At 43.4% G+C, this 26,583-nt stretch overlaps 1 protein-coding gene across 2 annotated transcripts in view; it reads right to left on the minus strand.

Moving 5' to 3' along the window:
- PTPN9 (protein tyrosine phosphatase non-receptor type 9) overlaps positions 1-26,583 on the minus strand; it is a 132,763-nt gene that overhangs the window by 78,731 nt on the left and 27,449 nt on the right. Inside the window, exons 1-2 of one of the 2 annotated variants that reach the window (XM_036272722.1) lie at positions 15,528-15,583; positions 6,398-6,541 (exon numbers count right to left, since the gene is read on the minus strand). In XM_036272722.1, the coding sequence (XP_036128615.1) occupies positions 6,398-6,541; positions 15,528-15,548 (165 nt within the window). In that variant the 5' untranslated portion in view covers positions 15,549-15,583. Of the gene's footprint in view, positions 1-6,397; positions 6,542-15,527; positions 15,584-26,583 lie in introns of those variants that run through there. The other variant, XM_036272716.1, reaches the window with a different exon arrangement.

Below are 26,583 nucleotides of genomic sequence, written 5' to 3' on the forward strand. Positions count from 1 at the left end.
CTGTTTCTAACCTTTGGCATTTTGATGATGATGTGTCTTGGTGTGGGCCTCTTCAGGTTCCTCTTGCTTGGGACTCTGTGCTTCCTGGACATGTATGTCTGTTTCCTTCACCAAGTTAGGGAAGTTCTCTGTCACTATTATTTCAAATAGATTTTCAATTTTTTGTTCTCTGCCTTCTCCTTCTGGCACCTCCATGATGTAAATGTTGGTACGCTTGAAGTTGTCCCAGAGGCTCCTTACACTGTCCTCACACTTTTGGATTCTTTTTTCTTTTTGCTGTTTTGATTGGGTGTTTTTTGTTTCTTTATATTCCAATTCAATGGTTTGCTTGTTGGCTTCACCTACACTACTATTGATTCCCAGTAAATTATTATTTATTTCAGTTAGTGCATCCTTCATTTCTGACTGGTCCTTTTTTATATTGTTGATGTTTTCACTAAGTTCTTTGGAGTTCTCCTTAAGTTCCTTGAAGGTCTCACTAAATTCCTTGAGCATCCTTATAACCAGTGTTTTGAACTTTGCATCCGATTGACTGCTTATCTCCATTTTGTTTCATTCTTTTCCAAGAATTCTGTTCTGTTCTTTCACTTGGGACATGTTTCTTTGTCTTCTTATTTTGGCTGCTTCCCTGTTTGTGTCTATGTATTAGGTAGAGTTGCTATGTCTCCTAGGCTTCTTAGGGTGGCCATTGTTGTACATGTCCTATAGGGCCCAGTGGCACAGCCTCCCTGATCACACCAGCTGGGCCCTCAAGGTGCACTCCTAGTATGGACTGTACACCCTTCTCTTGTAATTGAGTCTTGATTGCTGTTGGCACATCAATGGGAGAGATTTACTCAGGCTAATCAACTGGAAGGACTGGCTATGCCCACTGACCACTGGCCTCTGACTCCCTTGGAGGATCAGCGGTATAGGGGCCCAACACACAGAGCAAGACTTACTTCAGCAGGGCTCTGGTACCCACTGAGTCTACTCATTGAGTGTGTCACTTGTGGAGGTAGTTGGGTAGTAGTACTTCAATGTGGTCTAAAGCTGTCCACTGGGTGTGCTGGCTCTGGGGCAAGCTCAGCCTCTGCCTGTGTTCTACCCAGGGCCACCGAGCATAAGCTACAAAGTGATCTGCAGACAACCGCTTCTTGTACTCAACTTAGAGGTGTCCAGGCAATGCCAAGTTGTGAACCAAGGCTGGCTGCTTCTAGTGCTAAGCCTGGGACCACTTAACGAGAGATATGGGGCTCGCTGAGACCAGATGCTGCTTGTTTGAGAGATTTTAGCAAAATCTGAAGCAGGATCCAAGACAGGCCAATCCTATGGTAAAGCCACTGGAAACAGCTTGGGTGGGCCCGAAAGCTGAGTGGGACAGGGCCTCAGGGAATCACCAGGACAGGGCAAACAGTGTAAGCCAGGTTGCTGGAGTCCCAGATATGACTACCTTCTGCTGCCCCAGGGAAGGGCTAACCAAAGCAACAATGGCCTCCCACAGCAAGCTGCCCCTCCAGCTCACGCCCCAATGCCGAACAATTCATTTCTTCCCTATATGTCTCTGGTACCTTTCAAGCTGCCTTCCCAATGCTGGAGCCCAGAAGGAGCGGTCCGAGTAAGTCCGTGAATGGACCCTTTAAGAGGATCTGCCTGGGGCTCCAGCAGCCTCAGCCTCAGTTCCCACTGGTTTAATAGCCAGAAGTGATGGAGATTCTCGGCACTGGAACCCTGAGTTGGGAGCCTGGTGTAAAACAGTGATTCCTCACTTCACAGCTGAGGTATCCTCCTGATTTCATCCACTGCACGTGGGTATGAGACCAGCCCGTCAGCCCTTCAGCACCTCCAGCCCTCCTAATCCATCTCAATGTGGCTTCTTCTTTAATTTCATAGTTGTAAGACTTCCTTCCATTCAGCTTGATGTCAGGCAGTTCTGAATGATGGCTCTTCTGTAGTTTAGTTGTAATCTTTTTATTTATTTATTTATTTATTATTTATTTTTTTTTATTTATTTTTTAATCCTCACCGGAGGACATTTTTCCATTTTTTGTTCAGGTAGAGTGGGAGGGAGAGAGAGAAACACCGATGCGAAAGGAACACATCGAGTGGCTGCCACCCTCACGACCAACCAGGGCCGGGGACAAACTGCAACTGAGGTACGCGCCCTTAGCGGGAACCGAACCCGGGTCTCTCAGGACCGCAGGCCGACGCTCTAACCGCTGAGCCAAACCGGCCAGGGCAGTTTAGTTGTAATCTTGATGCAGTGGTGGAAGGAGGCATGTATCATGTTTATGCTGCCATCTTGACCATAAATCCGAAAGTCAATCATTGTTTTGCTCTCATATCAATGTTTGTCTCTCTCTCCTCCTCCTTTCCTCTCTCTCTAAAAAAAAATCTTAAAAAAAAAATAAAATGTAATCTCTTGCTGGTGTGGCTCAGTGGACTGAGCATCGTCTCATGGGCTGAGAGGTTCTAATTCAATTCCCAGTCAGGGCACATGCCCAGGTTGCAGGCTCAATCCCCAATAGGGGGCATGCAAGAGGCAACCAATTGATGTTTCTATCTCACATCGATGTTTCTCTCTCTCTCTAAAAAAAAAGGAAATCAATAAAAACCTATTTAAAAAATCAATAAATAGCCCAGCTGGTGTGGCTCAGTGGTTGAGCATCAACCCATGCACCAAGAGGTTGCCGGTTCAATTCCTGATTAGGGCACGTGTCCGGGTTGTGGGCCAAATCCACATTGGGGGGCATTCAGGAGGCAGCCAATCGACATTCCCTCTCATTGATGTTTCTATCTCTCTCCCTCTCCTTTCCTCTCTCTCTAAAGTCTAATAAAGAAAAAAAAAGTTTACATAAAATACATAAAAATAAAATGTAAAAAAAAAAGACTGTATATCCAGGAAAGCATAATGTAACCACCAATTTTCAGAGATAAGGGACTTTACAAGTCAACTAACTAAATCATAAATTCCTTTGTAACCCCCTTCCAGGCCAAATGAGTATTATCATTTCTGTCTAATGCCACCTTATTAGCCCCTTAAGGTAGAATAGTTTCCTTTGAATCAGGGAGAATCCTAACTCCAAAGACCAACCAATATGTATCATTAGCGTGTGGGGTCAAAGTTTTTAAACATGCATGCAGCAGCACAAATGTTGTACCAGGATATTAAAGTAAGTACCCAAACACCGTCTAGAAGCAGGCATCCTCACACATCTTCCAGGCACAGGCCTCTCCCATCGTAAATAAGAGTCACTCCTCACTCTGGACAGGTAGCTCAGTTGGTTAGGGTGTCAACCCAATATGCCAAGGTTGCAAGTTAGATCCCTGGTCAGGGTACATACGAGAATCAACCAATGAATGCATGACTAAGTGGAGCAACAGATCGATATTTCTCTCTCTCTCTCTCCCCCTTCTTCTCTCTCTCTCAAATTCATTTTTTTAAAAAAATCAACCTTCTCCTTGATATTGATATTCTCTCCAACAACAGTTACCATGACCTCATTTTTCTCATCTCCACGGCCAGATGCTTTTTTTTTTTTTTTTTTTACTTTTATTATTATTTATTTTATGCTGAATTTAATCCTAGGCCATAAGTTTCTGTTTCTTCAGGGATATCTTTTTCCTCTGTGCAATCTCCTTTTCTGTTTTAGGAACAATCTTCCCTTTTTCAGTAAGGGTCATCTCAGTGTGGCAGGGACAGCTCATGTACAGGCTAATCCATTCATGAGCTCTGTAAGTTCTACACCGCATCTTGGGAACTTTGTTCACCTGGATGTGCTCAATGACAGAGAATCTACATCTAATCTCTGAAGTTAGAATTTCTCAGCATGAGCAGCAAAAAATTCAGCACTCTTTTTGGGCCAGCCACCCTGCCCCACTGTTTGGCCTGGGCACACCTACCAACTCCACCATTGTAACAACGGAATGACACACATTGCTTCTGTAAAGTGACAGCCTTCAGATACTTGGTGGCTTTTCAAATACACATACCCTTTATGGCCTGGGCACTTTCATGAGTGTTCTTAAAGTGAACACGGAGACTTGAACCTCTTGATTTGCATGATTTTGTGAGGTTTTCTGGGTCAAATGAATAGCGAACCATTTTCAGAGGTCACTTCTGGCTGCTTTTGGGAAGAGCCAAGGCCAGATTCTTTAAGTTCAACCTCAGCTCCCTCACGCTGGACTACTACATTCTCATATCTTCTAATTACAGAAGGAGCTTCCTATCACTGAATCCAGTGGGCATTTTTAGTCCTCCTTTATGTGACAAGGTTGACCACTCATATTCCTTCTTCCTGAGACATTCTCCACCTTTCATAGAGAATATATCTTCTGGGTTTTGCTGTTTCTTCAATTATTCATTCTAAGTCTCTTCTGTGGTTTTTTTGTTTTTAAATATTTTTTTCTTTATTGATTTTTAGAAACAGAGAGAGATTGAAACATCAATGAGAGAGAACATCGACTGGCCACCTTCTGTATGCCCCTCACGGGGATCAGGCCCATAACCTGAGCATGTGCCCTGACCAGAAATCGAACCTGCAACCTCTTGGTACAGGGGTTGATGCTCAACCACTGAGCCACAACGGCCGGGGTGTGGGTTTTTTTTTTTAATCCTCCTCATTCAAGGATATTTTTCTATTTATCTTCAGATAGAGTAGGAGAGAAAAAGGGAGAGATAGGGAGAGAGAGAGAAACATCAACATGAGAGGAACACATCAACTGGTTGCCTCTCGCATGACCCTGACCAGGGCCAGAGACAAACTGCAACCGAGGTATGTGCCCTTGACCAGAGGAGAACCCGCGACTAACTGGTCCGCAGGCTGAGACTCTACCACTGCCCCAAATCGACCAGGGTGGACTTTGTTTTTTCTTTCATTCATTTGCTCACTCACTGACTCATTCATTTATTCTGCATACGTAGAATATGTAGAGCAAATATTATGTGCCAGGCACTGAACTAAGTGCTAGGAACATGCTGATAAATAAAACAAACCAGCCCTGGCCGGTCTGGCTCAGCAGTTAGAGCATCGGCCCACAGACCGGAGAGACCCGGGTTCAGTTCCTACTAAGGGCACGTACCTTAGTTGCAGTTTGTCCCTGACCCCGGCTGGGGTCGTGTGGGTGGCAACCACATCGATATGTCTCTCTCACATCGATGTTTCTCGCTCCTGCTTTATCTGATAAATGCAATAAATAAATAAATGAATAAATAAATAAATAAATAAAACAAACCAGGTCTTCCCCAGTCCTTCTCTAAAATCAAAATCAAATGCCTTCAGTAACAAGTGAAGACAGTGTCAGTGCTAGGATCATAGAAGAGTGCATGCCTAACATAAGGCATTGAAATTCAACTTTTAATTGTTTTTTCTTTATTGATTTTTAGAAAGAGAAGAGTGGAGAGGGAGAGAGAGATAGAAACATCGATGAGAGAACATTGACTGACTGCCTCCTGCATGCCCCCCGACTGGGGATTTGGCCCACAACCTGGGCATAAGCCCTGATTGGGAACTGAACTGGCAACCTCTTGGTGCATGGGTCGATGCTCAACCACTGAGCCACACCAGCCAGGCCAAATTCAACTTTTAAAACAACTTTAAATTGATCTTTTTACAGAGAGAGGAAGGGAGATAGAAACATCACTGTGAAAGACAAACATTGATCAGCTGCCTCCTGCACACCCCCAACTGGGGATCGAGCCCCTAACCAGGGATGTACCCTGACCGGGAATCAAACCAGAATCTCTCAGTCCATAGGAGGACACTCAATCTACTAAGCCATACCAGCAGGGCTGTCTTTTTAAATAGTAATCTATACACCTGGAATATAGCAGGTATACAGTGAATTTCTGTTGAATAAATGAATGAATATTGAACAAGATGACCACAAGATAGGCCTAAGTGAGTTTTAGTCTTAAATTAATCCTAGTGTTTCTTACCCCCTTCTCCTTTTTAAAAAAAAATTTAGGTAGCTATCTCTTCAGAAGGATTCTCTGACCCCAAAGTTAGGACTCTTGAATACTGACCCACTTTTTTTTTTCATGAGAGTTGGGAGAACACTCAGAACCACTGTGTGTAAAGCATGGCAAAGAAAATAGGAACACAGCCCTGGCCGGTTTGGCTCAGCGGTTAGAGCGTCGGCCTGCGGTCCAGAGAGACCCGGGTTCGGTTCCCGCTAAGGGCGCGTACCTCGGTTGCAGTTTGTCCCCGGCCCTGGTCGGTTGTGCGGGTGGCAGCCACTCGATGTGTTCCTTTCACATCGATGTTTCTCTCTCTCTCTGTTCCTCTCTCTCCCACTCTACCTGAACAAAAAAAAAAATGAAAAAAAAAAAGATGTCCTCGGGTGAGGAAAAAAAAAAAGAAAATAGGAACACAGAGAGCCCAGCTACCACAGGTCTGGTCCTCCATGAGCTACGTACCCTGTAGGAGTGGAACAACTCTACCGCGCGGAGCACATCAAATTTCCGGGCCATGAGGAACTTTACAGCCACATTCCAAGAGAGAGGGGAAACGTTGTACTGAACTGTCCACTTGTTAATCTCTTCAAGAAACTGCTTAGTGGCCTGTTTGGCAAAGAAAATAAAGAATAATTAATAAGTAGAGAACATATTTACTGAAACAAAAATCAAACAAGCAAGAAAAAAAGACCAATCAATCACCCTTTTCCCCCAGGCAAATCTGAAACCAAAGTTTACTACAGGGAGCTAGTAAAGACAAAAGTTGGAAACATGTCTGAAACTAAAAATTGCGAAAATTTATTTGTACAACTCAATGAGGCCAGATGAAGAGATAAGGATCCCAAATGAGATGTAAACTACTGGCCCCAAAGCAAAAAAACAGCAGTTTGTTTTTTTGTTTTGTTTTTTAAGGTTAAAAAAAGGTAGATGAGCCCTCTGAAGGGTTATTGCACAAGGTGCAGTATAGTACATTGAAATTAGCAGTACTATTTGACAGCAGCAAAACTATTAGGAAGAATTTAACAAATCAAAAAGACAACTGTTCTTTGCAGCTGACTGACCCCACAGGACATCTTCACATTTCACATTGCAGCCCAAAACTTGACACTAGTACCCAAAGAATCATTAACAGCCCCTCTGGTTAGTGGTTTTTGGGAGGAGCAGTGTTAGAGAGCCTAATATTGCGGGAAGGGTAAAAAATTTTTCCTTTTCACTGTTTGATACCAGGCTGGCAAGATGCCTGTTTGTTCCTATCTCTTGATTAACCCATGTGTGTTTGTTTTTTAAATGTTTTTTAGAGACAGAGGAAGGGAGATAAAAACATCGATGTGAGAGAGATACTCCGATCAGCTGCCTCGTACACGCCCCCTACTGAGGATCAAGCCTGAAACCCTGGCATGTGCCCCGATCTGGAATCGAATCAGGACCTCTCAGTCCATGGGAAGATACTCAATCCACTAAGCCACACTGGCCAGGTTCTTCTTATATTTTTAACCAGTTTCCACTCTAGCTGTACTATCCTTCTATTTCTTCATTAAGAATAGGATTTAAATGGGGATTTTTTGCACAAGTATTCTAAACTGCTAAACCTTTTCTGCATAGCTATTCAGTCCCTTCCATCCAAAAACTTTTCTCACATATTTGTCTAAAAGGTGATCAACTTGAAGAGAATTGTGAAATTTAGTTGATCAACCAATCAACCCACAGTTAAATGTATTTATTAAACTATTGTTATTGTTATTAACTATCTGTTAATAGCTGTGCTAAGAAGTATAAGGAATACAAAAAATGAGGTTTGCTTCAAAAGGTGTAAGACTAACCAACTATATGATCATGGACAAGATAGTTCTCTCTGTACCTCTAAATCTTTTATTGAAAAACAAGGGGAGAAAGGGTAACAGCAATGACCTACTTGAGTCTTGGCAAAAAGTCCTACTTTGCAAATACAATCCAAATTGCTACACATGTGGTTTTTAAAAATTATTATTATTATTATTCTATAAAGAAGGGAGTGGGGAAAGGCAAGGGTAAGAGTGAGGGTTATAGTGAGGATGGCAAGAGGGATAGAGAGGGAGGGGGCAGGGGTAGATGAGGGAGTTGGGGAGACAGAGGAGATATATATAGAGAGAGAGATTCAGTACACATGTGTTTAAACAAGTAGCATACTAGAGTCCCAGGAGAGTCAGCAATTCCTCCCTATAGAGCACCTGGTTTATTCATCCCCTAATTTCTAGGAAAGGAAAAAGGCACTTTACAAACCAGAGTATAACCTAAGAGGCCCAAGGCTGCATCTGAGCCTTAGAACCTTCCAACTGAGACAACATAACTTACAATACTGGAAAAAGAGAGGCAGCAAAACAAATCAGGCAAAGTGCATAAAATGAGCCAAGAAATAAAGGCCATGAAGAAAAGCTTTCAGACAATCACTTTGGCCCAGAACCCGTTCAAGTTAGAGCAGAGAAATGAGTCCCAGAGAAGACGAACAGGATAAACTCAGAATTTTCCTTCAGAAAACAGTTGAGTAGCCTCAGTGGGGTGAGTGGCCAGCATCAGAATGAGGAAAGGCTGAATGGGAAAAAAAGAGAAGTAGGCACAGAAAGATCCCAGAAACAAAACTTCAGCCAGCTTGGAATGTCTCCAGGAGATTTTGTAGAGGGTGTATGTTTTTAAATTAACATTTCATCTTTCAAATCCAGCCCTCTCCTGGGTGTTTCTGAAGCTGCTTGTAGAATAAAACATCAGAATATTAATAGAACATTCTTTGCCTCTTTTTATAATAAAAACAATAGACAAATCAATATGCAGGTAGGAGGGGAAAAAATATATAGTTAAATGACCAGAGGTGATATGAACTCATCACATATCCAAACTGTTATGATGCATTTTCATTTTTCATAAATGAACCATGCCCCAGTAAGAAACACGTAGGTTTCAAACACTTCCTTCAATGTACATATTGGCTTCCTTCTATTAAACTCAGTTTCTTCAAGGTTCTTAATGTCCTGTAGTTTCCAAGAGCTGTTGCCTTGAACTAACCTCTGTCCCCTGCTGGTCAGGATGTTATTCTTGGCTTTAAACAAGGGAACAATTCCTCCTGATTTGGCCTGAACTAGGTTTTGCACAAAGAGAGTCCAGTGTACGGTAAACAGTGATGTGATATTTACAGATACAAGTACACACACACACACACACACACACACACACACGGCCTGCTATACTCAGCCTCAGATTCACCCTACTGCACATCCTCATCCTTCTGAAAGAAGTCAGAAAAGATGGTCTCGCCCAGCCGGTATGGTTCAGTGGTTGAGTGTCAACCCATGCACCAAGAGGTCACCGGATCGGTTTCCGGTCAGGGCACATGCCCAGGTTGTGGCCTGATCCCCTGTGAGGAGCATGCAGGAGGTGGCCGGTCGATATTCTCTCTCATTGATGTTTCTATCTCTCTCCCCCTTCCCCTTCCTCTCTCTCTAGGAATCAATAAAGAAAAAAAAGAGATAGTCTCATCTTCAAAACCGTTTCTCCAGACAGTTATTCAGATCCCTCCTTTTGTTTATACATGGATTTGACACAACCAGTGAATACAGATTAAGCTGTGGTCCTATTGGTTACCATAAAACAAGTCTAAAATATTTTAATGAGCAACACACTCTTCAGAAGGGTTCACTGAAATTCCTGAAATCAATATTCAGTGTATTTCCTGGTGAAAAAAAGAATAATGCCCGGTATGGCTCAGCAGTTACAGTGTCAGCCTGCGGATCAAAGAGTAGCAGGTTTGATTCTGGCCAAGGGCACATACCTTGGTTGCAGTTCGTCCCCGGCCCTTGTCGGGTCGTACAGGAGGCAACCAGTCAATGTGTCCCTCTCACATCGATGTTTCTCTCTCTCCCTCTCTCTCTCTCTCTCTCTGTTTCTCTCTCTCTCTCTTTCTCTCCCTCCGTTCCTCTCTCTCCCCACTGCCCACTCTATCTGAAGATATTTGAGAAAATATCATTGGGAGAGGATTAAAAAAAAGAGAGAGACAAAAGTGAGCCACAGCTTACAAAATACTTCAACTCAAGGCCAATGGTTTGAATCTATCTAGGCTTCTGAGTAACCACAGTGGTTAACACACCTGGCAGCTAAGGAGTGGTCATAGTTCAAACAGCTTTGGTCTTCCTTTGGGAAAAGGTCTGAACTGATGTACAGAAAAATTAACATTACCACTTACAACCCTTCTCAACCATCTTTTCCGGTACAGGTAAAATTTGTTTCAGCTTAGTCAAAAGCTTACTGTAATTATATACTTCTCCCACAATCATGTTTAAATAGATAAAACAAGTCTCTTGACTATGGCCATAAGAAAAAAGATACTAGAGAACCTGCTCTAAAATGGCTGAGAAATCTGTCAATTAAGTAGATTATACCCTGGACATCATCCAGTGGTGTTGAAATATGGTGTAGGAGAAATAAAAACAACAACATAATAGTCTTCATGTTATATCAAACCCCCACAATGGTCAAGAAAAATGTGCTGGCACACTCAGTTCTACAATTTGTACCTTAAATCCTATATTCTAAGACAATGTGGGAGACCGTGGGAGAGCCAGATCTATAAGAAACATGTTCTTGAAATAAACTCCTGAGTATCAGCCATCTAACCATCAAAGAACAAGTAAAATAGACTACTTGGTTTAGGAGTCAGAAAAAAAACATCCTCTTACTGCTATGTGATATTTGGGCAAGTCATTTAACCTCTCTGAACCTCAATTTCCTCATCTGAAAAGACAAGACTTGAAAAAGACAAGATAGAAAAGCATCCACCATAAGTACTTGGAATGTAGAAGTAGTCTCTGAATGACTTTTCTTTACTCCATTCATTTCACACTAAAACTTCTTTCAACAGAGACAGAGTTCCTCAGACTCAAGTGAATCTGTTGCTTCTCATTAGCCTATAATACTAATTTAATCTAATTCATTTTTTCCAGAAGCATAAATTTAAATTAGAAACTTCCAGTATGTGTTAAACTGCAAAATAAAGGCCGCTAAGGAAACAATACCAGACATCGGACCGAAATGGCAGCATAGGTAAATGCGGTATCGTGTCCTCCCATAACCACATCAAAGTTACAACTAAACTACAGAACAACCGTCATTCAAAACTGCCTGAAATCAAGCTGAATGGAAGTCCTACAACTACGGAATTAAAGAAGCAGCCGCATGGAGACTGGTAGGAGGGGCGGAGGTGCAATGGGCTGGTCCCACACCCATGTGTGGCGGATAAAAATTAGGAGGATACCTTAGCTGGGAAGGTCCTCTCTGAGGACTGAGGGGTCCCTGTCCCACACCAGGATCACCGCTCAGGGTTCCAGTGCCAGGAAGAGAAGTCCCCATAATTTCTGGCTGGAAAAACCAGCGGGAACTGAGGCTCAGGGAAACTGACATGGCTGGAGCCCCAGGCAGCTTCTTAAAGGGCCCGCACACAAACTTATCGGACTCGGCTCCCTCTAAGCTTGGAGGGGAGGCAGCTCGAGGGGCGCAAGAGACATACAGGGAAGAACTGAGCTGTTTGGCACTGAAGCGAGGGTTGGAGAGGGGGCTTTCTCCGGGACAAACATGCTGTCAGAGGCCTTTATTCCTCTGGTGAGCCCTTCCCTAGGGTGGTAACAGCCACCATATCTGGGACTCCAGCAACCTGGCTCACACTGGTAGCCCCGCCCTGGTGATTCCCTGAGGTCCCACCCCACCCAACTTTCAGGCCCACCCAAGCTGTTGCCACTTGCTTAACCATAAGATTGGCCTGTATTGGATCCTGCTTCAGGTTTTCCTAAATTCTTTCAAGCAAGCAGCATCTGGTCTCAGATAGCCCCATACCTCTAGTTAAGTAAAACATAGAAACAAACACAGGGAGGCAGCCAAAATGAGAAGACAAAGAAACAGGTTCCAAATGAAAGAACAGAACAAAACCCCAAGAAAAGAACTAAGCGAAATGGAGATAAGCAAGCTAACAGATGCTGGGTTCAAAATATTGCTTGTAAGGATGCTCAATGAACTTAGTGAGAACCTCAGTGAACTTAGTGAGGGCCTCAAGAGCATAAAAAAGAACCAGTCAGAAATGAAGGAGGCATTAACTGAAATAAAGAATAATGTACCCAGATTCAATAGTAGAGTAGGTAAAGCCAAGAAGCAAACCAGCGATTTGGAATATAAGGAAGCAAAAATCGCCCAATCAGAACAGCAAAAAGAAAAAAGAATCCAAAAAAAATGAGGACAGTGTAAGGAGCCTCTGGGACAACTTCAAGCATGCCAACATTTGCATCTGGGGCTGCCAGATGGAGAAGAGAGAGGACAAGAAATCGAAAACCTATTTGAAACAATAATGGCAGAAAACTTCCCTAACTTGGTGAAGGCAACAGACATACAAGTCCAGGATGCACAGAGAGTCCCAAACAAGATGAACCCCAAGAGGCCCACACCAAGATGCAAAAGGTTAAATACAAAGAGAGAATCTTAAAAGCAGTAAGAGAAAAGCACTTAGTTACCTACAAGGGAGTTCCCATAAGACTGTCAGCTGATTTCTCAAAAGAAACTTTGCAGGCCAGAAGGGAGTGGCAAGAAATATTCAGAGTGATGAAAAGCAACAACCTACAACCAAGATTACTCTATCCTGCAAAGCTGTCATTTAGAATTTAGAATCGATGGCCATATCAAGAGTTTCCCAGACAAGGAAAAGCTAAAGTTCATCACCACCAAACTGTTATTATATGAAATGATGAAGGGTCTTTTTGAAGAAAAAGATAAAATATATGAACAAACAAAATGGCAATGAATACATATCTATCGACAATGGAATCTACAAACAAAATGAACAGGCAGAACAGAAACATTCTCATAGATACAGAGAACATTTTGTTGGTTGCCAGATGGGAGGGGGTTGGGGGAATGGGTGAAAAAGGTGAAGGGATTAAGAAGTACAAATTGGTTGCTAGACTGACAAACCTCAAAGGGAAAGGGGTTGGGGGGGTGGGAAGAAATAAACCAAAGAACTTATATGCATAACCAATGGACACAGACAATAGTGTGGGAAAAGGCGGGAGGGAGGTGGGAAGGGGGCGGGAGTGGGGAGGAGGGGGTCAATGGGGGAAAAGTGAGGATCATCTGTAATACATTCAACAATAAAGATTTTAAAAATATACATATATAAGCATGATGGTACAAAGGCAGAATATATGTATGTTGATTATATATGTTGTTCATAATATTTTGCTATTAGAGACAATACTACAATGAATATTGGCTATATGGTTATTCGCTGTAACATGGTTTCATTGACCTTGAAAAAATAGCCAGGTATTTTTCCAGCAAAATGAGTTTATTTGGGAACAACAAAAAAATTACACTTCAGGACCTGCACTCTATTGGTGAACCACATGCAAGTCCAGAGATCAAAAGCAAGGAAAGTTGTTTTATAGAGGAAAGAGGATGTGCAGAGGGGCTGTTGTAAAGAGTCCATTTGAGGAAATTGGTAGTTCAAAGAAAGCTTTTCATTGGGTGAGTTGTAACAATCTTCCATTGGCTGAATGGAGAAAACCTTTCTTCTTCCCATTAATGATAAGGTAGAAAAACATCTTCCTGTTGGAGATGGACAGCATGGGCTCTTCCTGTTTGAGGTAACTAATGATGAGTAGTAGGACCTGAGAGCTACCCCACAGGCATTCCCAACTCCAATTTAAATAAAGTTTCCAGCCCTGGCCAGTTTTGCTCAGTAGTTAGAGCTTTCGCCCATGCATTAGAGGCTGTAGGGGGTTTGATTCCCAGTTAAAGGCAAGACCTGGGTTGCAGGTTCAGTCCCCGGCCCTGGTCAGGGTCATGTGGGAAGCAACAAATCAATGTGTCTCTCTCACATTGATGTTTCTCTCTCACTCTCCCTCTCTCCCTTTCTTCCTCCCTTCTACTCTCTAAAAATCAATGGAAAGACTGTACTTTCAGGGATCATTTCTATAGTTTGTTAAAAATCAATGGAAAAATATCCTTGGGTAAAGATTAACAAAAAATAAAATAAATGAAATTTCCATTTATTAATTTTAAGTTTCCAATGGCAAAATATTAGAAATAGTCTAAATGACCAAAAATATTTAGTAAAATTTAAAAATGTGAATGTCCATATAACAAACCACTGTGCAGCCACCAAAATATATCATGGTTTTCTGTTTTAAAAAGCAACAAGAGCCCTGGCCGGTTTGGCTCAGCGGTTAGAGCGTCGGCCTGCGGTCCGGAGAGACCCGGGTTCGGTTCCCGCTAAGGGCACGTACTTCGGTTGCAGTTTGTCCCCGGCCCTGGTTGGTCGTGCGGGTAGCAGCCACTCGATGTGTCTCTTCACATCGATGTTTCTTTCTCTCTCTCTCCATTCCTCTCTCTCCCTCCCACTCTATCTATACAAAAAATGGAAAAATATCCTCGGGTGAGGATAAAAAAAAAAAAAAAGCAACAAGAAAACCCCCATAAGGCACCCAAACATGACAATCTGTAAAACATTGAACCAAAACTCTTTTATTCCTTTTTTTTTAATGTATTAATTTTAGAGAGAGGAAGGGAGAGAAAGAGAGAAACATGAACTTGTTGTTCCACTTATTTATGCATTCATTGGTTAACTCTTACATGTGCCCTGACTGGGGATCAGGGATCGAACCCACAACCTTGGTGCATCTGGATGATGCTCTAACCAACTGAGCTACCTGGTTAGGGCAAACTTTTATTCTTTTTTTGCATTTATCTTCAGATAGAGCGGGAGGGAGAGAGGGAGGAAGGAGAGAGAGAAACATCGATGTGAGAAAGACATATCAAGTGGTTTCCACCCACATGACCGCAACTGGGCTGGAGACAAACTGCAATAGAGGTATGTGCACTTAGTGGAAACCAAACCCGGGACTCTCTGGTCCATGGGCCAGCACTTTAACCACTGAGCCAAACCAGCCAGGGCAAACTTATTCTTTTATTTCCAGGTTTTTATTACTTTTCTTCTAGAAAAAAATTAAATGAAAAAATATACATGAATTTCAAATTAAATCCAAAACAGTTCTGTTTGCTTTCTTAAATCACTAACAATATTATTTCAATTGTACTATAACTACTACTGCCACTAAAAAATTCCTAAAAATGAAAAGAAATAAGTCCCTCCAATGAGCAGCCATGCAAATTTCTAAACCCCAACAAAAAAGTTGAAGTGAAGCCCTGGCCAGTTTGGGTCAGCAGTTAGAGCATTGGCCCGTGGACCAGAGAGACGTGGGTTCGGTACCTGCTAAGGGCACGTACCTCGGTTGCAGTTTGTCCCTGGCAATGGTTGGGTCGCGTGGGTGGCAACCACTCGATGTGTCCCTTTCACATTGATGTTTCTCTCTCTCTCTCTCCCTCCCACTCTATCTGAACAAAATATCAAAAAAACGTCCTCAGGTGAGGATAAAAAAAAACAGTTGAAGTGAAAACCAAATCTGGGCAGTCATTTCTAACTGTAAATGGTTCTCATTTTAAAGGGAATAACTGACTTTATTATTTATTTTTAACAAAGAAAAAAGTTTTTTCCATAAAAAGACCACAGATCCACAGATTAACTAACCAAATAAAAAACTGTTAACATTTCAGTGATTTATCATTTTCATTCCAAGTCTACCTCCAGCTGGGGTCATTTCCTGGCTCATTCTTACAGCAGCTGAAAATAAACACAGGAAGACAGTGGACGTAGTGCTTGTGATCAGACCCACTTCACTTTACTTTTTTTTTTAAGTATTTACAACAGCCCGGCTGGTGTGGCTCAGTGGTTGAGCATCGATCCATGCATCAAGAGGTCACTGGTTCAATTCCAGGTCAGGGCACATGCCCAGGTTGTGGGCCCGACCCCCAGCGGGAGGCATGCAGGAGGCAGCCAATCCATGTTCTCACTCGTCAATGTTTCTATCTCTCTCTCCCTTTCCTTTTCTCTCTCTCTAGAATCAATAAAGAAAAAATTATTTTAGAAAATAATAATAATAAAAATAAAAGTATTTACAACCCCAGTGTGGCTCAGGGGTTGAGCATCAACCTATATACCAGGGCACGTGCCTAGGTTGTGGGCTCAATCCCCAGTAGGGGGTGTGCAGGAGGCAGCCAATGTTTCCATCATCATCAATGTTACCCTCATCATCAATGTTTCAATCTCTCTCCCTCTCCCTTCCTTTCTCTGAAATCAATAAAAACTTTTTTTTTAAAGTTTAAAGTATGTACAGTATACTCGCATCTAATTCATTCCTACTCACTTTTCTTCATTGTTCTTTTTTATCTGCTCTACTTCCATGGACCAAACTTTTTTCAAAATTAGTTTTATTTTCATCTGTTTTTTATTTCTAATGCTTTCCTTCAAAAGGTCAGATAAACTGCCCTAGCCGGTTCAGCGGTTAGAGCATCAGCCCGGGGACTGAAAGGTCTCAGGTTCAATTCCCAGTCAAGGACATGTACATAGGTTGCAGGTTTGATCCCTGGCACCCATTGGGGTCATACAAGAGGCAAGCAATTGATGTGTCTCTCACAGCAATGTTTCTCTTTCCCTAACCCCTCACTTTCACTCCCATTCTATCTTTAAAAAAATCTATGAAAAAATATCTTTGAGTGAGAATTATCACAAAAAAAAAAGTCAGATAAAATATAGGGTATTTTAATATCTCTAAAAATTTTTTCTGATTCCTTGTGCAGGCCTTAGCTATAAGAAATTCTATACTTCACACTTCCTATTAAGTGAAACATGGCATACAAATCCTAAATCCACATATTCACGTCAGACATTTCTACCTTTCAGTAGTTCCCTCATTAAGTCTTCTCTAGCAATATATTAAATAGCAAGTCCCTTCAGAAAAGACACAGTAAATATAATTTATTCATGAAAGATAAATCATTAATAGGACTACTCCCCTCTCATGCCATGTGAGGTTACAGAGAGAAGACGACCATTTGTGAACCAAGAAGTCCTTACTAAATACCAAATCTGCCAAAGCTTTGATTTTGAAATTGCCAGCCTCCAGACTGTGAGAAATAAATTTTTGTGGTTAATAAGCCACTCAGTATTTAGTCACAGTGTCAGCATAGGTAGAAAACAAAAGTGAATTAAATAATATGAATAAACTGGGAGGCAGAAACAGGTAACAGAGCAGAATTCTATCTAGTTTACTGGTAAACAGACTCATTCACACACTCCAGGGAACTGCCCTCAAGGAAGGGGACAAGAAATCTCCCCAGGGGCACTGAAAACCAGGTACCAGAGGGTGGAGAGGCAAGTCCTCTGCTGCGCACATGCCCTATAGGAACTACAGTAGATGATGTAATGAAACTTTTGGAAATGCGCAATGAAAGTCAAGGTGATAAAACAGAAGGGCAGGGCCTCCCTAGCCTAGGAACAATCAGAAAGGTAAATGGACTGGATAGAACACATAAAATTCAAACAGAATTTACTGGGAGGAGGGCCCGATCCAGGCCTGGGAAGAGTTAGGAATTTGGGTTGAATATTTTGAATGGTTCTTTGTCCTTTACCTGAACCAAGAAGATTAATGGAGGATTAACAGGAGCCTTCTGGCAGTGCTGTAGAGTCTGCCAACCATCTATGTCCCAGAGTGTGTATTGTAAGGACAGAAAAACAGGTTTTTCACCCTGGCCGGTTTGGCTCAGCAGTTGGAGCGTAGGTCCACGGACCAGAGAGACCAAGGTTCAGTTTCCCACTAAGGGGTCCTGTGGGGTGGCAGCCAGCCGCCAGTCAATGTCTCTCTCTCACATCGATGTTTCTCTCTCTCTTATTCTCTCTGGCTCTATCTGAAGATGAATGCAAAAATGTCCTCGGGTGAGGATGAACAAAAAACAAGAAAACAGGTTTTTCCACAATTTATGAGAAGCACCTGGTAATTAAACATGGAGATTGCTGGTGTCTGCAACTTCAAACTGCCTTTCTACCCAAATGAAAGGGGCAGGAAAGAATATGAAAATTAATAGAAAATATCAGAAGAGTAAGAAAACGTATCAAAGTGGGGCTCTAGACATAGTTAGAGAAAATGTTAATCATCCTTTACAATATTAATCGTGATTGATAGCTTTGTTCTGATTGAAGAAATGCCCATTTTGACCTGGCTGGGAGGTGTATACCTTGGGAGCTTAACTCAGGAATGCTGTCCATTCTCTTAATCTGAGAACAGGAGGGACTACCTGACATTATGGAAAGATTAACAACCTGATTCTCCGAACACTGAACCCATGAGTGCAACTCACTGAGGACTCACTGGCCACCAGTCCCTGCAGCCCCCCCAGCACACATTTCTCCCCCATTGCCAGCTAAAGAAGATAAGAAACCCACCAGGCCTATTCTCATAACTGTCTGCTGAAGAATCAACAAACTGTAACTCCTCAAGGCAACCAACGAACCCCTACCCTCTGCATCTGTGTGACTTAAAATACGACCTCTCCCAATAAAAGGCAACTCACCTGTCTTGTTACCCCCTGCCACCTATGGGAAAAGAAATAATAAATTTCCTCCCTTTTCTCTCTTCTCTCAAGACACTGGCACAAACAGAACCCTAACCCCTTAATTTACAATAAAATCTTGCCATCACATTTAAACTTCTCCACACATTTGAGTTTGAAGTTCTTTTCTTACATCATCTCAAAAGAACCTATCACATTCACCAACAACAATAGCAGGACTAAGACATCCTCCCTCACCAATTATTCTAAAGTAGCTACCTAGCTCTGGCCAGTACAGTTCAGTTGGCCGAGAATCATCCCATGCACCCACAGGTCTCTGGTTGGATTCCCAGTCAGGGCACATACACAGGTTGCAGGTTTGATCCCTGGTTTTGGCCCATATGTTTCTCTCTCACATAACAATATTTCTCTCTCTCTCTTTCTCTGTCTCTCTCTCTCCTCCTCTCCCTTCCTCTTTCTCTAAAATCAATAAAAAGACATACTTTAAAAATTAATAAACTACTTAGTCCCTTTTTGACTCCACCCCCTTTTAATTCTCCACATAACAGTTACTTGATATATTTCTAATGTATTTTTGGTGTATTTATTATTTACCTTTCCCACTTATCATATAAATTCTGTGAAAACCCAAAATTAAAAAAAGGACTACTCCCAGCAATCTGGATAACAGTATTTTGGGAACTCACAGTCAACTGCTTAAAACATCCAGAATAGCCTGGCCGGTGTGGCTCAGTGGTTGAGCGCAACCCCTGTACCAGGAGGTTGCCGGTTTGATTCCTGGGGTTTGATTCCCAGTCAGGGCGCATGCCCAGGTCGTGGGCCCAATCCCCAGTGGGGAGCATGCAGGAGGCGGCCAATCAATGTTCTTTCTCATCCATGTTTCTCTCTCTCTCTCTCCCTTCCTCTCTCTCTAAAAATGAATAAAGAAAAAAAAATTTTTTTTTAATATCCAGCATAGAACCCTATACAATGGGTATTCAAAATTTTTCTTACTTTAAAAGATCTCCTCCCATTATAAGGTCTCTTTATCCTGGTATTTGTATGTTGCAAGATGTAAAATCTCTTTCACTCATTAAGGACCCAAGTGAACTTCTAACTCAAAGCCCTATAAATCCCATAAAAAATGCTGACCGCCCCTCCAACCAAATGCTAAGGCCATATAACCATGAAGGAAAAGCCTAACACCATCCTCCTGATGAAACCAAATGGGAATGGTTCTGAAATTCCAGACTCTTCCACCTATTACATCAAGCGCTGTGCAAGAATCAAAATGGAAAAACAGCTAACAGTTATTAAAGGATTAAATCAAAATGAGGAAATGAATAGAAGGAAACCCAAAGTAGGGCTGACCAAATGAAGCTTTCCTTTGAGTCCAAAGCTTCAGGCAACACTGAAAAGCCAGCCTTAACTGTGCTATTAAACATGAAAAGCTCCTCAGAGTTAACGACTTCCTACCTCTAGTGAAGGCTAGAGTTTATCAGTACTCCACCAGCCAAGTGTGAAAGCACCCCAGACAAGAAATAGCCAGTCTCCAATACCTGACCAACAAAAAATGTTCTATTCATTTCAAAATGCTGCCCAGCTGGTGTGGCTCAGTGATTGAGGGTAGACCCACACACCAAGAGGTCACTGGTTCGATTCCTGGTCAGGGCACATGCCCAGGTTATGGGCCAAATCCCCAGTGGGGGCATGCAGTAGGCGGTCAGTTGATGTTCTCTCTCATTAATGTTTCTCTCCCTCTCCCTCTCCCTTCCTCTTTCTCTAAAATTAATAAAGAAAAAAAATTTTTTTTTTTTTATCCTCACCCGAGGATATTTTTCCATTTTTTGTACAGCTAGAGTGGGAGGGAGAGAGAGGAAGGGAGTGAGAGAGAGAGAAACATCGACGTGAAGGGACACATCGAGTGGCTGCCACCCGCACGACCAACCAGGGCCGGGGACAAACTGCAACCGAAGTACGTGCCCTTAGCGGGAACCGAACCCAGGTCTCTCCGGACCGCAGGCCGATGCTTTAACCGCTGAGCCAAACTGGCCAGGGCAGAAAAAAAAATTTTAATGCTATTTCTGTCTCCCTTGACTCATGGTCCCCTTCCATATGTAAGAAAGCACTGATTACATATTATAGCAAAAAAGGCTATTCAATCCAATCACTTGTTAGAGCAAGGCTTTGCCCATCCCAGTTCACATAGGCCCAAGAGTGTGGTCCAGCAAGAAATAACAATGGCAGCAACCCTTTACAAAGCATTTGACATAAAAAAAGAACTGTACAGGCCTGGCCGGTTTTGCTCAGTGGTTAGAGCGTCGGCCTGTGGTCCAGAAAGACCTGGGTTCAGTTCCCGCTAAGGGCACGTACCTCAGTTGCAGTTTGTCCCTGGCCCCACTTGGGGTTGTGCGGGAGGCAGCCACTCAATGTGTCCCTTTCATGTGATGTCTCTCTCTCTCTCCCTCCCACTCTATCTGAACAAAAATAAAAAAATGTCCTCGGGCCCTGGCCGGTTTGGTTCAGCGTTTAGAGCGTCAGCCTGTGGTCCTGAGAGACCCGGGTTCGGTTCCCGCTAAGGGCATGTACCTCGGTTGCAGTTTGTCCCCGGCCCTGGTGGGTTGTGCGGGTGGCAGCCACTTGATGTGTTCCTTTCACATCGATGTTTCTCTCTCTCTCTGTTCCTCTCTCTCCCTCCCACTCTACCTGAACAAAAAATGGAAAAATATCCTCGGGTGAGGATAAAAAACAAACAAACAAACAAAAAAATGTCCTCGGGTGAGGATAAAGAAAAAAAAAAGAAAGAAAAAGAAAAAGAACTATACATACATCATACTCAAGAGTCTTGGGCCCTGGCCGGTTTGGCTCAGCGGTTAGAGCATCGGCCTGCGGTCCGGAGAGACCCGGGTTCGGTTCCCGCTAAGGGCACGTACTTCGGTTGCAGTTTGTCCCCGGCCCTGGTTGGTTGTGCGGGTGGCAGCCACTCGATGTGTCCCTTTCACGTCGATGTTTCTCTCTCTCTCTCTTCCTCTCTCTCTCTCCCACTCTATCTGTACAAAAAAAATGGGAAAAAAAAAAAAAAAAGAGTCTTGGCAAGCAAAGTATTATTAACCACATAAATCAAAGCACACAGCACCTAAACAAGTTGTCCAAGGTCACTCAACTAATAAATGGCAGGCATGAGGTTTCAAGTTTTAAATCCAAGCCTTTTAAATCCTATAGTCTTTCCACTCCACTAAATGGTCTTTTTTTTGTTGTTTTTTTAAATAATTTTTCTTTATTGATTTTAGAGAGAGAAGAGGTAGATAGAGACATCAATGAAAGAAAACATTGATTGGCTGCCTCCTGCATGCCCCCACACTGGGGATTGGGCCCACAACCTGGACATGTGCCCTGACCGAGAATCAAACCAACGACCTTTTAGCTCAACCACTGAGCCACACCAGCCAGGCCACTAAGTGGTCTTGAGAAACACAAGACACATATTCATGTTTCTGGGGTTGTTTTTTTTTCTTTCCTTTATTGATTTTAGAGAGAGAGGAACTGAGAGGGAGAGACAGAAACACTGATGAGAGAGAACATCAATGTTTCTATCTTTCCCTCCCTCTTCCTTCCTCTCTCTCTAAAAAAATCAATAAAGAAAAAAAATTAAAAATAGAGATGACTGGCGAGAGGGAGGATATATACCAGATTCTCTAATGTACTTTTTTTTTCTTTATTAATTTTAGAGAGGAAGGGAGAGGGAAAGATAGAAACATTGAAGAGGGCGGGGAGGGGCTCCCCCCTCCCCTCACCCCCACCCCATGGACCCTACGCCATGATGAGTAGGTTTAGAAATAAAATTAAAAAAAAAAAAGAAACATCGATGAAAGAGAACATCGACTGGCCGCCTCCTGCATGCCCCCCACTGGGGATTGGGCCAACAACCTGGGCATATACCCTGACCAAGAATCAAACTGGTGAATGGCAACCTCTTGGTGCATGGGTTGATGCTCAACCACTGAGCCACGCCAACCAGGCTCTAAGGTACTTTTTAAAAATATGTTTTTATTGATTTTAGAGAGGAAGGGAAAGAAAGAGAAACATCAATAGGCTGCCTCCCACATGCTCCCTACTGGGGATTGAGCCTGCAACCCAGGCATGTGCCCTGACCAGGAATCAAACCTGGGACCTTTTGGTGCACAGATGACACTCAACCAACTGAGCCATACCAGCCAGGGCTCTTCTGTACTTTATTCAGTTTAAATCATGTGACTATATTATCTACTCAAAAAAATAAAATGTATTGATTTTATATAGTCCTATATATATAAATAACAGGAATATCTGAACATAATGCTTTAAAAGTAGTATTTTAAACTGTGCCACCAAATGATGTTTGTTGATAGTCTTCATATCAGAGTCTGAGGGAACAAGTTAGAGACCTCTAAGGGTTATAGCAGCTTTTAGAAACCCCCAGCTCTAAACAGAGGATGCTCCAAGGCACTGTAGAAATTGTGTCACATTGGGTTTCTGTCTGGAGGCATTAGCCAATAGCATGTTTACTAAATTCAAGCTGGCATCTCTCTTCTCAGACATAAAAACCACTCTCCAGACAAAGGTTATCAAAGAGGATGAAGAATTACCAGAGACATCGGAGGAAATAATTCAACAAGAAAACAAGGAAGTAAATATTTCTAAATTGTCACAGGAGAAAATTCATATCCAGAGGTTGAAGAGCAGAATAATATAACACAGAATAGAAACAGAAAAAAAAACAAAAACAGAAATGTGGAGGATAAACAGGAAGCTCCTCACCATCAGCAACAGCAAAGTTCTTCAGGTTCCCAGAAAGAGACAGGAGGAGGGGAGCAAGTAGTTGATCACTCTCCATAAGAACCTGAAGGCAGCTTGCCAACTGCTACCCATTCCAGCAGGTTAAATGAGGGGTCAACCACATCACCAGAAGAGACTTGGAAAGTCTTTCCAGGGGCAAAAAATTTAAAGAACTTGAAGAACCTAGGGGTTTAGGGAGGGCTTTAGTAACAATAGTGATCTCTTCTTCCAATTTGATACAGTTATAATAATCTGGTTATTAATTAACAGGAAAGGAGTAAAGGGAAGACTAGATAATATAGATATGCCATTCATACAGCTTTGCCAGGGAACTGCAAGTTAACACTCTCCAGGTCTGTTCCCCACAAATTGATGGGGCAAGGGACTGGACAAAGGTAGTTTAGACTAATACCCGATAAGGTCTGGGTGTTGTGGGAAGGTGCTTACCTGTCAGTCACACTTGGGAACAGGTTAGTGGCCAGAAGTATGGCCACTGCAAGGGCACAAACTCTGAATATTTCATCTCCTGAACTAAGGAAGTTTTTTCGTTTTCTCTCTCACAGTGAACACTGCTGGACTCCTGGTTTGTGGTGCTCCCACATGCTGCATTTGCCCACATAGCTCATGGCCATGTGGGACCCACACAATGGACTGATGGACTGAATCTAGCCTAATGCCCAACTCCACCATGGAACAAAAGCTCTGGGCACTGGCCCTACTTCTAGTTCTGATGAACCCACAGCTACCCTTTTAGGACTGACTTCAGGGAACTGGGACATTACAATCCCAGGAATATAACTGCACACAAATAAAGTTTTTTACCACATCTCATTCTCCTGTGGGGGCCTCTGAAAATGCTTATTCCAGCAGTGACCTGGGCCCCCGAGGCTAAGGCAACTAGATTCCGTTTTTATCATCAATGGACCTTCCTCAATATTTTTCCAATAATAGGTTAAGTAAAGGAATTTTGCCTAAGATTATAGTTGCTGCACGTGTTGGGAGGCATTTGCAATTTCCGAGTACCAGTAATTGCAGGCATTTGCAGGTACTTGTGTACTCAGTGAACAATGCTAATTTTGACTTCTGTAATCATGGTCACACCCACTATTGTACCGGTCCTCTGGGGGGGGGAGGCAAAGGGAGGATGGGGCTTCTGTATTTAAAATTGGACCAGCAAGAAGAATTATGGCTGCTGATCTGAGGGGAGACTATACCCCCGCAGCTCGCCTACAAGAATAAAGCGCTCCTTTACAATTCGGCTGTGCGTCTCTGTTTATCTCACTGACATGTTACAACATTTGGAGGCCCCAGCAAGATCCCTGGTGTTTTGCTACACCAAGGACTAGACGCCTGAGATGGGCAGCCTCTCCCGATCCAGCCGCAGGACCCCTACAGATCTGAGGGGAGGTGCACCCTGAGTTCCAGGGCCCCGAAGATCCTACTTGGGTTTCCGACGAGCAGCTGGGAGACGCTAAGACATCCCCAAAAAGATTGAAGGAGACCTGGTAGAAGCCTCTGGAGGTTTGTTCTGGGTGACCAGTCTATCTGGATGAGAGTGAGAGGGCTGGATGCAGCGCAGCCTCTCCTCTCCTGGGAATCCCCCTAAGATGTTAGGTGGGGTTCAAATCTGGCAAATTCTGGTTCAATCTGGCAAATTCTGTTCATTCAGACCCGCCACTGGGGCGGAAAGGGAGGCTGATTACCTCCCAAGCAGCATAGGCATCACTCAGGTTAGGGAATTTCTGGAAGGAAATTCAAACGATGTGAATGTAATTGTGTGTGAGTGACTGTGCTCCACAACGTTTCTCAAGGAGCCTGTGTGAGTCCTACCTACCCTGTGGTTCTGTGATGGCCTCATACGACTAAAAGGCAGTACCGGGTTCTTGGAGCACTCCAGTGTTCCACCAGTGAACCTGATCCAAATTGGGGGCTTATTCCAACCTGCCACATGCCAAGAGGCGCCTTGAAATCTCCGCGCAGGGGGTGGCTGGATGGACAAAGTGAAAGTTTTTGTCTTGTGTGTCTTCCCTTGTTTTTGTCCTCATCTGCCTCCCTACTGTGTCTCCCTCAACTTTGTTACGGTTAGTCTAATCATGGGAAGCAGCCCTAGTGCCCAGATGACCTCATTGGGTTGCATAGTAAACATTCTTAGAGAAGGATTTGAGGAAGGTTCTGATTAAGGCACAAATACTAGTAATGGGTCCCCAACTGGGCCCCAAGAAAAACCTGGGAAAAGGTAGAGAAGTGCCTCCGAGGCAGAAATGCAGCAAAAGGCCCAGCCAGTATGGCTCAGTGGTTGAGCACTGACCCATGCACCGAGAGGTGGCTGATTCAATTCCCAGTCAGGGCACACACCCAGGTTGTGGGCCAAATCCCCATTGTGGGGCATGCAGGGGGCTAATAAGGTGGGGAAGCAAGGTGTAGTGAAAGACTTGTGGAAAGCCGAGAAAGGCTATAAGTCCTTAAAGACTCCCCCACTGTCTTCTGCTACAGCTTTGAAGGCCCGGAAAGAGCTCCCAACAAAAGAAAATAATTCGCTAGATCTTACATCCATCAGACAAGGACCTTAAGAGCCATTACAAGATTTTGTGGCTTGGTTGCTATAGGCAGTTAAAAGAGTAATACGTGATTCAGGGGCCGTCCCTGCCGGTGGGCCACCCTGTGCGTCCTACATGGCACTACGCATCGGGACTGGGGTCTGGTGTGGAAAGCCCCTCATCCTGGGAAACAGGGGCGGTGGTCAGGCACACAGGCACTCACCCGGAGGCCACAGGGGCCACAGGGTTTGCCAGGGAGGGTGGTCAGGCCACAAAGGGAATGTTCCTTTGGTGCCAGGCCAGGCAGCTCATCTGTCCACCCCGGGTTTGGGGGCAGCAAGTTTCCAACAGGCTTCTCTGAACTTTGGGGAGTTGAAAATAGGGATCCCAGGCACAGGGACAAAGTGCTCTTGGGGAGAATTGAAAAACACTCTGCCATGCTAAACACGCATGCTACGATGACGCTTCCCTTTCCTGGGTCCTTTTGAAAACCTAGTGTCAAAGGAAATTTTCCCATTCCTCTGCCTACAGTGGGACCCAAATACTGCCAGGGGGAAGGCTTCCTTGGACACTTTTCACCATGTTCTCCTGTTAGGCCTAAAGAAATTGGTTGAAATAGCAAAGGTGGTAGTAGCAGCCTTAAAGGAAACAGGGCCCACGGAGAAGGATCACCCTAGGAAGGGTCAGGATGGCAGGCCTAGGTTCCGATGAGGAATAAAAAAGACAAGGGCAAAGTCAGGTGTAGAGGGTACTGGAGCAGCAGATTCAGTCCTGACCAAACCAATGGGCCCCTAACCTACCCCTGGACTGCAAAGAGGACTACAGACCTTGGGAAAAATACTGTGA

Source organism: Molossus molossus, unplaced genomic scaffold (assembly GCF_014108415.1).
Source record: "Molossus molossus isolate mMolMol1 unplaced genomic scaffold, mMolMol1.p scaffold_m16_p_1, whole genome shotgun sequence".
Lineage (NCBI taxonomy): Eukaryota > Metazoa > Chordata > Mammalia > Chiroptera > Molossidae > Molossus > Molossus molossus.